Below are 14,147 nucleotides of genomic sequence, written 5' to 3'. Positions count from 1 at the left end.
TTTTTTAAAAAAGTCAGCTATTGGAATTATAACATTTTTGATCTGTTCAATTTCACTTGACTTTTTTTTTGTTTTCTAGCTCCAAAACCCCCACTTCCAGAGCCTAAAACTTCTCAGACTGTTGAACAACAAAAAGCAACCTTAGGTAATACATACTTACGCAGCTGTTGGTCAATCTTCTCTGCAGCCCAAGTCACAGCTTGAACTCAATTACTTCATCTCATAGATTCATTTGTTTATAATCCATTTCCTTTAGAGAAGAAAATGTTAGGAAATAATCATCCTGAAGTATGTTTTTCAGAACTTAAGACAAAAAGTAACTTGAGGTTTTTTGTGACCTTACTAGTTCTATAGTACAGTAACGTTTTTGGAGAGCAGAATATCTTCCATTTTGTTGGGAGTGTTGCTACTAGAGCAGCAACACATTTTACCCTCAGAAAATCATTAGAAATTCCTTAGAATCATTACTGAAAGACTAAGTAAAAGGTCAGCGTTATGACTGTTAATCCTAGAAATCTCAATGAATGATTTCTGTGGCACTATGTAGATCTGTTTATTCTACTGCTCTTTTATGAATCCTTTGTGAATGTTGGTTTGGCATCAGAAACACTTCTCAGTCACTTCACATTTCTTACTCTAGTCTGTTCTTCCTGTACCATATGCTTTTCTAGTTTGTCTACTACCCTGAAGCATTTGGAAACTTCTTTGAAAGGAGGCTCATTGCACTCCTTCATAAAACTGAATTTAATTACTTACTATAGTACCTGATACCCACCTTAAGCTTTATTTGATGTCAGATTAACGGTCATGAGCTAACTATTCTTTCAGCTCACAGAACTTCAGGGAAAAGAACACTTCCAGATTTCTGTTTGCTTCTTATTTTATTTTTTTTCCATTTAGATGAAATTGTTTCTATTTTGTTAACAGAATGCAATGAATACAGTTGCGCAGCAACTTTCTTTTGTATCACTGAATTCTTTCTTCTCCTGCTCCCTTCCAGTGATTTCATTAGTGTTGAAAATTGAGACTATTTTTGCAGATTTTGTTTATGTTTATGTTTTGATTATTTAAAATTGACCAAGTGGATGAATTATTTTTCCTCCTACCTATCTTACAAAAAAAAACTTGATGTTTTAATGAGGGAAATATTTTGATGTGATTATAAGCTGTAATTGCATCTCTTCAGCATACTTACTGACTTTTGCAATGATGAACAAGCAGATTTTAGGGGAGGATTTTGTGAAACCTTCTTAGCAAATTAGATTTTGTTATTTGCTTTTGCTCCAGTTGCCATTTATTGCTTCATTTCTGGCTTGGAAAATGTGATTCATATGTGACACAGTAGAAAGAATAATCTTATAATCCAGAATATTTTTTTCAGCTCCCAAAGAAGCAAAACTCACACCTTCTGCATCTAAACCTAGACCACCTGACAGACCCAGAAAGCCACAAATTAAACCTGGTAACTAGTTTCCATACCAAACGTTTACTGTACCTTATCATTTAAATAGTTTTATATACTTCAGTTTAAATTCATTTTGTGTGAAGTTCAGCACCTTAGACTCAGAAAAAAATAGGCAGTGAGGGAAGCTGTGCTCTTTGAGGAGTTGTTTGTTTTTTTTTTTTTTTTTTTTATTATTCAACAACAAAAAAATTGAAGCAAAGTCAAGAGACTTTAAACTTTAGTCTTGTATTTCAAATCACCAATCTGCATGGCCTTGTGGAAACAAATTGTTTTGCTGTTTTTCATTTCAAAATGAAAAGTTTTCTGACTTGGTTTGACACCAAATCTAGAAGATGCACATTCTCTTTCATTGCTGATGGATGTAGCATTTTACTTAGAACTGTAGGATTTCTTTTGGTTCATTAACTTATACATGGACTTATCTGAAACTGTGGAAATAGGAATGAAATGCTGTTCTAGAATTTAAATATGAAGGCATATTTTATGGTGGCAAATAAAACCAGAAGGTACCTGGCCTGCCCAGAGGCTGAAGAATAAGTGAATAGTTTTGCATGGTTTATACTGAAGTTCAAAAAGTGTGTTGTGAGAATATGTTACATAATCATAGAAGATCTTAGTCGGTAGTATTTATTTTTTTTCCAGATTCCATTAATCCCTGTTATTTTTGCTCATAAAAAGAATTACTCTCTTCAGACCTAATAATTCCTTGTGAAACTTGTTAAATAAATTATATTTATGTCTTGAAGGTTTCTCAAATTAATATGCATACTTATTTTTTCGTTGTGGTTATACCTGCTACAACATTTTTAGTGTAGAAATTCAGTATTGTAATACTAGAATCATTAATTTCATCTCTGCCATAGATGTCTATGTATATCTGAACATAGACATCTTTTCTTGAAATGACAGAGGAAAAACTCCTTTGGAAAATGTTGAATAAAATTGTTTTACACCTTTGTGCCACCAACATAAACCCGGTATATTAATGTATCTACATCAGTATTGATTGCTCTGAGCTACTATATCACTACAGAGAAGGCAGCATGGTTCTGTATTTGTACATATGCTTCTTGTCTGTCACTTCTTTGTTAGTGATCAAATTGATCAATCCAGATAGAATCCTAAGAAACACTACTCTTAATTCACTAGTGTTTATTTTGGAGAAGACTAAGGGTAGATCTCTACTCTCTACAGTTATCTGAAAGGAAATTGCAACAAGGAAAGTGCCAGTCCATTTTCTCGGGTGATGAGTGAGAGGAAATTGCATCAGGAGAGGTTTAGATTGGATATCAGAAAGAATGTCTTCATGGAAAGGGTGGCCAAGCTTTGGTAGGGGCAGCTCAGGGTTGCGGTGAATTCCCCGTACCTGGAGGTATTTAAGAGACAAGTGGACATGGCACTAAGGGACATAGATCAGTGATGCAATTTGGTAGGCCAGATTGACGGCTGGACATGATATTGGAGGGTTTTTTTTACAACCTATATGATTCTATTGTTCTATGATCATAATTAAGCCTGTCACTATCCTTCTGTGAGAAGGTATTTGTTACTTTGGCTTGTTCTGACGAGACAAACGATGATATTCAGAAATGATGATTTGAGGCATAAAATATGTAATGGATGGAGATTACATGGTTTTTGGTTAGGTGACTTCTGAAATATAGTCACACCAGAGAACTATGCCTTCTCTGAGTATTAATTTTTTTCTAAAAACTTGGTGCATGTCTGTCATATTATTTTCTGTCCTAAGTTTCAGGTTACTGGGCTGCTCACTGCTTACAACCCAGTAACCTGGTAAACAGTTTAATAATATTGAGGGTAACATGCCATAGTCCTATTGCACTGCCTGGGAGTTTTATTTAGATGCTTTCAGAAAGGTTAGAGAAAATGAAGAGCATTAAATTTTCTCCAGTCTTACTCCCTTTTCATCCTCCTTCTGAGAAACATCATCTTCCAACTCTACCTTTTCTTTTTACCTAGAAAAATTTACATCAAATGTGAATTGTGTATCTATTAATGGATTTTTAAAAACTACTGTAGAAGAGCATCCAACTCTTTGTTTATCCCTTTTGTCAAGGGATAAACCCTCTGCTTGTTTTACCCATATCCAGTAATATCTCATATTAAACCCACTGCTCCAATTTTCTCTGCTTATTCATTTAAATGACTAAAGGTTGTTTTCTAAATTTCATTTATTCATTGATGAATGTGTATCTTTTATGGGATACCACTTACTTTCAGCTAAAATACTGATTTTTACAAACCATTTTTTTCCCAGTACTCAAAACCATGTTCCAGTGCTTTTCTAGGGTTTCCTGGTTTCTATTACATTCTTTCTATTGTCAACGAGTTTGTGCACTATTTCTTTAATTGATCCTGTATTATTAAAAAGCTTAATTGTCCATAGTTGAAAAAAAGTTGATTTGAAGGTAGGCATTACTGTGGTGTTGTATCAGCAGCTGCTTTTACACTTATCGGTGCAGTAATTTTACATTTTTTGCAATACTTTCCATACTTAACTTGTCACAATATTTCTGTTGCAGTGGTGGAATCTATTACACTTAGAGTTGAACCACCAAGGTCAACGATAGGTAATGGTACTTCTTTGGCTAGCCTGTAGTTTTTGGGGTCTTTTTTTGTCACAGAAAGTGGCACCGAAGTTAATCATCTTATGCTTTAAGATTGATTCATTAAACTTCATTTTTCTTCTAGGTATTTCTTGTTTGGTATCCATGTCTGTTGGTCATATTGCTCGCTTCACAATTGGAATGCCTACTTTTTGAGAAAAACAGTCTTGCAGCTTTGAATGACCTTTGTCTTAATTATGCTCGTCTGTGTCAGTCTCAGCTTTTCATTTAAAAAATAAAAATCTGGGCTTCTGTAATGACCAAAATTCTTTTCTCTTGCTTAGGCTGTTATAAACACATGCGTATTATTATCAGATTTTCTTTGCTGTTTCCTATAAAGAGAATTCTCTGTTGCAGGTGTGAGCATTCTGTGTTTGTGTGTTCAACTCGATATCAGATGCTGATCGCTCAGTGTATTAACCAACTTGTTACCCACCTTTTCTCTTCCAGCTCCAAAGGAGATTCCTCGTATTCCTTCTAAACCTAAACCTTCACCCAAACCTCATATTCCACAGGCTGAAGATGGTAAACTGCTTTGTGTGATTATTTCTAACACAGCATATATTAGATTGAAATGTATTTCTGTGCAACTACTTATTTATTTGAACAAATTAAATCATAATCAGATTCTGTTGTGCTGTCTATTCAGTGGTATGTTTGCAATTTTCAGAAATAGTAACAATTTTATTTTTAAATTCATGCCATAGAGCTAAAGTGTGTGATAGCACAATATGCAGTAGTGTTTTTTAACAGCATCCAGAAAGCAAACAAGTGTTCTCCAATTCCAGTTTTGTATATAAACAGCACTTGAAATACTACACAAAGGAGAGAATTTTCTATCCTTAAAAAGCTGTTTTCTTAATAAGTTAATGATAGATATTTGGATATCTCACTACAGCTAGTTGGAGAACTAAGCTCACACCAAAGAAGAGTTTCCTCTTTCACTGCTTATTTTCTCAGTGACTTCATTTAATATAACAGTTTTTGTATGAGGCAGTACATTACTATAGAAATAATACTAACTGTAAGTGGGGTTATTCTCTTAAATTTTCAGAACAGTTTCATGTTTTGTTTTTCTTGATACAGTCCTGGAATCTGTAACATTTAGAACTGATCAACCAAAACCAACAATATGTAACAGTTCTACCTAAAGTGATCATCACATTTAGAATACATATTGTGGCTACTTGAGTGGTACAGTACTAAGCCACACTGCTTTGCATGGTTAGAACAAATACTCAGTAGATGTCTAGCATCACAGGTACATCTTCATTGTATTCCACTGTCATGATTTTTTCTATTAAATTTCGTCCTTATGTAAGGTGATTTTTTTGTGTTTGTGATTTTACACTAACAATTCATATTCATCTTGTTTGGTTTTCCTCACAAATATGTTCTGTATAGTGAATGGCAGCACCACAATTTTACTTTGATTGTGTTTCATTATACTTAGTTTGTGTCACATACTTCATCTTTTCTGCCAGTCTCCAAGCCAGACATCCATCCTGGCCTTGCTTCTCTTGATTCTATTACAGAGGTTCCCCACCAGCAGAATTTCTTTGTGTACCAGGCATTCATACTTCTTCATTATTTGTATAAGCTTTTTTTGTATCCAGATTCCAAAGGCATGTGTTCAGGGTTTCCTTGTTGGTTTTGTGAGTTGTTGGTTTCTTGTTTGTTTATTTGTTTGTTGTTGGAAATGTTACGCCTTCTGACAGTCTTCTGTCAGGAAGATATTAAAAGTTGCATTTCTTTTTATTCCAGTTCCAAAAGAATCACATCGTATTCCTTCCAGACCTAGGATATCACCAAGCTCAGAGGTGCCACAGACCAAGCCTGGTAAGTACATTCTTTCTTTATTTTATCCTGGTATGTGTATCTTACAAATTCTACTGTGATCAGTGGAATTTCAGATCCATATTTATCCCTTGAGTGTGTATGTTGGTGCATTCCTTGAAGCATAAAATCCAGTATCATACATCATAAGAAGTGGAACCTGTAAGCAACCTTGTAAGTTTAAATTTTCTATCCTAGTTCTTTCTTACATTTTAAGTTGCTGAAACATCAGGCATTTTCTTTGCAGTCTTCGGTGAAAATAGCTCTTCTCGGTTTGAATTTGGATTGGTTTGGAGATAGATGAAAAAGAAAGTGTCATTGCAAAGAGGAAGTGGTTTTTTTCTGTATTTCTCAAACTGTATTCATGTATTTTCTTTCCTAAGCACATTCTTTTATTCTTTTCAGTTACTTTTGCAGAGGCTTTAGTTTGTCTGTGCACTTAAAAATGTACAATATTTTTCAAAATGTTGCTCACACAGTTTGATATAAAGTAATATATGACCATGGCCTAATCAAGGGTGGAGGAAGAAAGTTAAACAACTCATGCTAGAAATTGCAGGAAGTACTGTAGTGAGTTGACCTTGCCCATTAGCTATGTATCCACCAGCTCACCACTCTGACCTCCTGCAGGTTTGAGGAGAGAGCCAGAAAAAAAAAAAAACAAACAAACAGAATGAACAAAACTGTGATTCAAGATAAAATGTAAAAAATGAGAGAAAAAAGAGAAAAACAAGAGATGCAAACACACTCAATCACAAACTACTGCCAGAAGACCAACACCTAGCAAGCCCACAAGCAGTGGCTCCTTTGAAAAAACTACCCACCAATTTTATTGCTGACTGTGACATTAGATGACATGAAACAGTCCTTTGGTCAATTTGGTTCAACTGGCAAAGCTGTGTCCCCTCCCAGCCTGTTGCCTAACCTCAGCCAACTTGTCTGGGGACCGTGAAAAACAGAGAAGTCTTTGACACTGTACAAGTTCTTTTTCAGGATCTGCTAAAGCATTGGTTTGTTATTAACACTGGCTTGGTCACAAATTTAAAACAGTGCACCTCAGGGACTGCTATGAAGAAAATAAACTCCCTCCCAGCCAGAACTAGTGCAAGTATCCAAGGTATTCACAGCATTAGGTGGTGCTGCTGGGAAAATGGACAGAATGATGAGGACTAAGATTCCTTTTAGCCCTGTTAAGTCTGCACCTATTGTTTGAATTAAAAAATAAAAATAAGCAAGAAAAGTGTGCTAAGTTTAAGACGGAACACCACCCACAATTTCTTTGTGGCTTATTACAAAATTTACAGATTTATATTCAGAGCTCAGATCTGTATTAGAGCTATCGCTCTGAAGGCAATTTTTGAGTTGCATAATATTGTTGTGTGTTGAGTTTCAAGGAGGAGAGGCCATCTCTCACTAGCCGTAGGAGGGATGATATGATCATTGTGGAGGTGCTGCCTGCCATGTTTTGACTGTTCTTACTAAGAGTTATTTTGTCGGTTTCTAATGCAGCCCTGGAACCAATTACATTTAGAACTGAAAAACCAAAGTCAACGTCAGGTAATGATACATTCTTATTTGTATACTCACGTTGTTTTTCTTTTACAACACAGATCATTGTAAGTATACCTGCAAATAATTTTAATAAATTAATTTAATAATAGATTTAATAATTCAACAGTCAAGATTCTCTACCTCTTTTCATTTTTTCTTCAAAGCATTCTAGAAGGATCCTCATGCCGATCAAGTTTTTAAGCACATAGGATAGGGTAATTTCCTTTGGCATTTAAAAAGGCTGAGGACAGTTCAGAACAGGATCCTAACTTACACAGTTATACTGTAAAGGTGACACTGTTCTAGTTAGTCACATGAATTGAGTGAGCAAAGCTGCCTGCTGTCAGTTTTCTTTCTTTCCTCTCCATCTCCTCCAGATTTTATAAATTCAGTCATTCACAGAATTCTAAAAAATAATTCTGTTTCTCTTAATTATCAATTCCACTGTCAAAACAAAATCACTTCAGTGATCTTTGGGATATATGAAGCAGAGCCAATTGGCTAAGGCATTTTTATTTGCTTGAATGTGGTACTGAGAATTATTCTGGTACAATTTCATTACAGCACAGTGGTGTCTTTGTATTTGAAACTTCTATTCAGTAGTTTACCTTCTAAATAGAAACAATAATTCTGTCACATGCTTTCTTAATGTCACAGAGAAGTATCTTCTCTACAGCATGATTTTCTTCCAAAACAAACCCCTCCACCTCTTTTACATTGTTTCCGTACAAGTATCATTGGTTCAAATCTTTGCTGTATTTGTACTAACTGCTATGGATTGCAGTGAACAATGATGCCTCTGAAAATGTTAACATGGTGTAACCCAGTTTCTTTCAGTTCCTAGAGAGACACGTTATGGGCCTTCCAAACCCAAAACATCTCCCAGTCCACGTGTTCCTCCAACCAGAGCAAGTAAGCTTCTCAGTATTTTGCATTTTAGCATATGAAAGTTTTTGCAGTTTGAAAATTGACAAAATATATGAATTATTTGAAAATATATAAATCTTTATTGAATAGGGTGTGTTTTACTTTTGTAATGAAGTGTTGCTATAAAGCTGTCATAAAGCAAGACAGATATCTGTGTGTATCAGTAATTTGTATGAGGGTTGGTGTGTGAGGGTTAGACACTCTTATATAAAGCCCCTGGAAGTTGGAAAACTTGGGTCTCAGTTTCCTTAAGATATGAAAGAAGTACTTGTATTTTCTCATTTACAAGAGCAAAATTACAGTACTTTCTTGTTCCCCAATATTCACTTTGGGGATATCTCTGTCCATTTGAAAGTTAGTGGCAATTTTCCATGTTTCTACTTTGACTGCTTGATGTAAGATTGATCTAAGCAAGCAACAGATTTTTGGAATATGAAACACTTCAAGTGCAGCTAGGAAAACTTAGAACTACAACAGTTTACTCTGTGGAAAGATCTGTTTGAGATAACTGGGATGAGAGGAGGGTTAATCCAACAGTGCACTGTAACAGTCACTTTGTCTGTAATCTCAGCACTAACATTTACTTCGTTGTCAAGAGGTTTCTATGGTTACTAGCAAATGGAAAAAATACTTCCTCAAAATTTTTTTTTTGCAGAAAATTAATGTCCTGTAAGGAATATCAGATAGACTTATGATTCATAATTATATCTTCATTATTGTGTTCAAAACTTAGCTCATCTTCACAGGTCCAAAAGAAAGTCGACGAGTCACTTCCAAGCCCAGAACATCACCAAGTCCAGATTTACCACACACAAAACCTGGTAAATAGATAAATGTTTTGTTGTACTTAAATGTTCAGATTTTCTTTGGGTTGTCTTTTCTCAATGTGTCAAGTGTCAATTAACATCTCTTAATACTGCAAATATATAGATTTTCTAATGAGCATTAAATACATGTTTAAAGAAAGAAAGAGCTGATTTACATATTTAATTATTCAGTTTTGATGAGTTGCATATGCTTTCAATCACATGACAGTTGTCATTGATGAATAATTTGTATAGAAGGTTAAACAACATACAACCATGTTAAGAGTGTTCTTGGAAGAAATCTCCCCAAACTTCTTTTCTGATCAGGTGTGTCCTTGTAATGGAATTAGATCCTTAAAAATATACCCGGTAGGGATTTATATGTCAGTGAACTACCAAATCTCCTCTTTAACATATAATGGTTCTGAAGATATCAGTTGAAACTTCCTTTATAGGGAGTGTATATTCACTATTATTTGTTCCAATTTAAAAATAAATTGATTAAAGGGAGTATTTCACCCTTTTAATTGTAGTTTCTGTTAACTTCGTGTACGTTCTTGTTTTTACGAATTACTGGCACATATTACATTTACAGATGAGCAACCAATGATAAATAGGCAACTTTGGACTGTTCACTATTATTTTTTTTTCTCTTGTTGTTCATTGACCAAAGATTACAAATTATTATTCTGTTTTTTTACAGTATTTGTTTTTATTTTTTATTTGTTTGCATAATACTATTCTGTTCCAGGTATTCAAAGATTCCTAGCTGTATTGTCTTCACAAAAATATTCTCTCACTCTTCCACACATTGCAGTTTCATTCTGTGGCTATCGCAGTTGTCAGCTTTGCAATACAAATGGAAACATCTCAGCTATGGCTGTCTGTGTCCTTTACAGATTTTTTTCCTTGGCTCCAGATGAGATTTTTCTTACTTGATCACTTTTCCATGCATATTTTCATTCATGGTTGTCTTTTTCCCCTTAAGTTTCAGCATGTCTCATTTCCAAATTTTTCAATCACTCATGCAAAGATCTTGTTTTTCCTTGCAGGTATTGATTTCTAAAGAGCACACACCTTTAAAACTGGTCTTTTCTTTCAGCTCCTAAAGAAACACAACGAACTTCCTTTAAACCTAAACCAGCTCCCATTCCAGATGCTGCACAACGCAAGCCTGGTAAATTATCTTCCCTTTTATCAAGCTATGGTCAATAACTGAACACTGGCTTTTGGGAAGGGTGCTGGTGTTCTCAGCAGTACATTTGCTGCTTTGTACTATTCTAGCTTAAGAAACATCTGCAGTACTGTGGTTATCTCATACCACTGTTGGAAACAACAACAGTTCCAGGGTTGATTTTTTTTTTAATTGGTATTATGTGGACATTACCAGAAGAAATAGTAATGACCCATATATTGTAAAGAATGATACAATGTTATTAACAGCTTGCATCTCAGCAACATTTCAGTTATTTGCATCATGTATTTTAAGCTCGTATGACAGAAGCCTTTTGGGGCTGTTGCAGTGCTTTCCCTTTATATATAAGCATTTTCATCCAGATGAGGCTAAGACTTCCCTTCTGTTTTACTCCATTTAGGACATTTTTCATCATAAATCTGGCTAACTTGTGTAAGATAATCACTGCTTTAACTGGAGGGTTGCAAAACAAAAACAAAAATGGAACTCTTCATAACCAAAAATCTCTGGGAGAATATGTCACTTACTGTTGTAAAAATCACCTTTCCTGCTGTATATAGCATACTACTGAAAGTTGCTTTTAAGGAGGTAGAGGGGGGAAGGGAAAGTATCTTCATTATTCTGAGCATTTGTCCAAATTGTTTCCAACAGGAATCATTCCATCCTTCCGTGAACCTGATTCTGATATGATTCCTCAAATGCCTGAAAGAATAAAACCAACACTGGGTAATTGTGTATTTCATAAATAATTACTCTGTTTTCCATTTTTTTTCTGGATAAATGGTTGTGCTTTGGTATTGATAGCGGCAGTAACACATAAACTAATTTAAAATTTGCTTTTGAAGGTTCTTTTCCTCATCTTCTAGCTATTCCAATCAGGAGGATATAATTCCTTCAGTTGTTACATATTCTTCTGTAAAAGGGGGCTTTATTTAAAGGACAATGATTCCTGAATTTTCTGCATCTGAGGTATGATGCTGTTATCCTAAAATACTGCTCTCCTTTACTCCTCATTATCTAATTTTACAGAGAAAACGGCAAGAAAATTTTGTGTCAACTAGAGCACAACCTGCACCAAAATGTACCAGCTATGTGACTATGTGACAAGTCAAACACCAGTTCTTAAAACCATCTTCTCTTTTACCTTTTAGTCATCTCTGTTGGGAAAACTTTCTTAAATATACTTAATACATATATATTTAATATATTAATGCATTGCCCTCATGATTATTTTTTCTTACTTGTCAGATGTGGACTAAATAAGGGTGAATTCATCAAAGCAGGATTGGGCAGTATGAGTATTGCTTCAGTAATTGTTGCTAATAATGAGTTCTGTATCCCCACTTTCAGAGAAGATGTTGACCAAGATTTTCTGAGAGTGAAGTGGCATCATTATTGAAGTACTAACAGCCATTCAATAATCTTTGAGATTTTCCCCTTTGATGAAAAGGAATTCAAAAATTCTTTTCATCACGTTCAAATTTTAATATATATTCCCCCTATACATTGATACTTAGATTAGTGTTCATTTGATATCTTTACATATTTTTATAAAGTTTATGTGCTTTTTTATACACATCTGGGGAAACGTGATACAGTCTTTATATGCAGAATACGTGTGAAGAATGTAAAGACAGATTTTTTTTCTGAGGACCTCTCACATTGCTGTGGATCATAGACTTTCAAATGTCGGCTGTAAGTGCTAAAATACCTTTTGAATTAAGTGATCATTCAATGACAAGAATTATTGGAATAGAAAAGTTCCTGTTGGAAGGGATCTATACAGATTATTGACTCCAACTCCCCGTTGCTTCAGGGCTAACAAAAAGTTTGAGCATGTATTATTAAGGGTATTTTATCCAAATGCCTAATAAGCATGGACAGACAGGAGGCATCAATCACCCTCCTCCAAGAAGCTTGTTCCAGAGTCTGACTACCTTCTCAGCAAGGACATTTTCCTTAAATCTGATCCGAACTCCTCTCGTGCAACTTTGAGCCATTCCCACACTGGATACTAAGGACAAAAGATGCCTCCATCTCCACTTCCCCTCTTTGGGAAGCTGTAGAGAGCAATCAGGTGAAAACAAGGAAGTTAATTTACAAATCCAGTTTGACACAAAGGGCCAATAAAAAATAGGTACTATCCTCAGATACTCCCGAGGATACATCACACAGGGAAAGAAGTACACTACTGTGTTTTTTTGTCCTATTCATTTACTGAATGCTGATGTGACCGTATTCTTCACTGATATATCCAAAGTAACAAATACACATTTAATTATTGGGAAGTCTGTTTGTATGAGTGGCCGTTTCATTTCTTTGCAGAAATTCCAACAGATAGATTTTCAGCTTTACACTTACACTTCATTGTGTTCTATGATGTTCCTTATGCACTCTGAAAATAGTGGAGTTTTTTGGTTTGTTTCATGGTGGGGTTTTTTTGTTTGTTTGTTTCTTTCTTTTTGTTTTTTTTTTTTTTGTTTGCCTGTTTGTTTGTTTAAAATATTTGATTTATTGTTTGGGGTGTTTTTTGTTTTTTGTTTTTTAATTTCAGCTGCAACTGAAAAACAATTCATTCATACCAAACCAAAAACATCCGAAAAACCAAGAGTGCCACACACCAGACCTGGTAATGAAGTTATTCTTGTAATTTTGTTGTTGATATTGTTTTTATTTAACCATTCTTTTCCCCTAGCCTGAATTTTTGTGCTTTTTTTTTTAATCAAAAATATTCATACCTGTTTTTGTGCTTAAACAAATGCATTCCCTTTAAGTCAGTCAATTCAAAATGTCAAAACTACAAGTCCAAGCTACACTGAAAATAATATTAGTATCTATAGTCTAGCATTGGAAACATTTTTCCTGCTTTCTATTACACTCAGCAAGTGACGACTGAAATGTAGTAATTGGAGTGCTGACAAATTTCACTGGCTTGAATACACAGTTTTCTCTAACAATTAGAGAGGCTCTTTGTAAACACATTTTTCCACCATAAAATTCTATATTACTCCTTTGAAATGTGCTTATACATTCAGCAACGGATGTGTTACACTGAAATGAAGTACTCACAAAATAGTAAGGTAGCCCTTGTCTCTTCCTGTTTTTGTTAAAAAATCAATGTACAGGAGAACTTAATAGAAAGATACTGCAAACAGTTGATTTTTAAGATATTTGTTATAGTTTGGAATGTTTTTCAAATTTTGAAGATAGTGAAAATTTAATTTATTTCCATTACAGTTTAATATTTTAATATTTAGATACAAAAAATATTTAAATATTTTTAATATTTTAAGCATCTCCACGTTTTCTCCCTTAACAGCAGTACATCAAACAACCCCACAACCAATTATCACAAAAACTTCCACCACCACTGAGCAGTCAAGGGCAACAATGGGTAAATAAATTTCCTTAATCTTAAGTTGCAGATATTTACAATTTTTGAATTGAGAAATTTCTAGAGAACGTGCTCTTGTGTGTTATTTTATGTAACATCATGCCACTGTCCTTCATTCTGCTTATGCATACACATTTCTTGATACAGATGAGTCTCACTTCTATCCTAGTCAGAAGCCTTTATCAATTGCTCAATTAAATTCCATGGTCTAATTTATTTATTTTTTTAGAGCAAGAATTTTCGCCATTGATTCAACACACCCTACAGCTCAAATCCAGATTTTTTCTGGCTTTTGAATAGGCATCTTGTTTCAGGTTCCAGGAAACCATGGAATTGTTACTGTCTT

General features: G+C 34.5%; 1 protein-coding gene across 28 annotated transcripts in view; it reads left to right on the top strand.

Moving 5' to 3' along the window:
• ABI3BP (ABI family member 3 binding protein) overlaps positions 1-14,147 on the top strand; it is a 131,164-nt gene that overhangs the window by 77,803 nt on the left and 39,214 nt on the right. For 16 of the 28 annotated variants that reach the window (XM_010720225.4, XM_010720245.4, XM_019619219.3 and 13 more), the window contains 12 exons: positions 80-145; positions 1,382-1,462; positions 4,009-4,056; positions 4,543-4,617; positions 5,857-5,931; positions 7,438-7,485; positions 8,317-8,391; positions 9,153-9,227; positions 10,315-10,389; positions 11,059-11,133; positions 12,962-13,036; positions 13,727-13,801. In XM_010720225.4, coding sequence (XP_010718527.2) covers positions 80-145; positions 1,382-1,462; positions 4,009-4,056; positions 4,543-4,617; positions 5,857-5,931; positions 7,438-7,485; positions 8,317-8,391; positions 9,153-9,227; positions 10,315-10,389; positions 11,059-11,133; positions 12,962-13,036; positions 13,727-13,801 — 843 coding nt within the window. The remainder of the gene's footprint in view (positions 1-79; positions 146-1,381; positions 1,463-4,008; positions 4,057-4,542; positions 4,618-5,856; positions 5,932-7,437; positions 7,486-8,316; positions 8,392-9,152; positions 9,228-10,314; positions 10,390-11,058; positions 11,134-12,961; positions 13,037-13,726; positions 13,802-14,147) is intronic. The other 12 variants (XM_085238616.1, XM_085238609.1, XM_010720301.4 and 9 more) reach the window with 5 other exon arrangements.

The sequence above is a fragment of the Meleagris gallopavo genome, chromosome 1 (assembly GCF_905368555.1).
Source record: "Meleagris gallopavo chromosome 1, MGAL_WU_HG_1.1, whole genome shotgun sequence".
NCBI classification, from domain to species: domain Eukaryota; kingdom Metazoa; phylum Chordata; class Aves; order Galliformes; family Phasianidae; genus Meleagris; species Meleagris gallopavo.
This window is presented reverse-complemented; position numbering and strand designations above follow the sequence as displayed.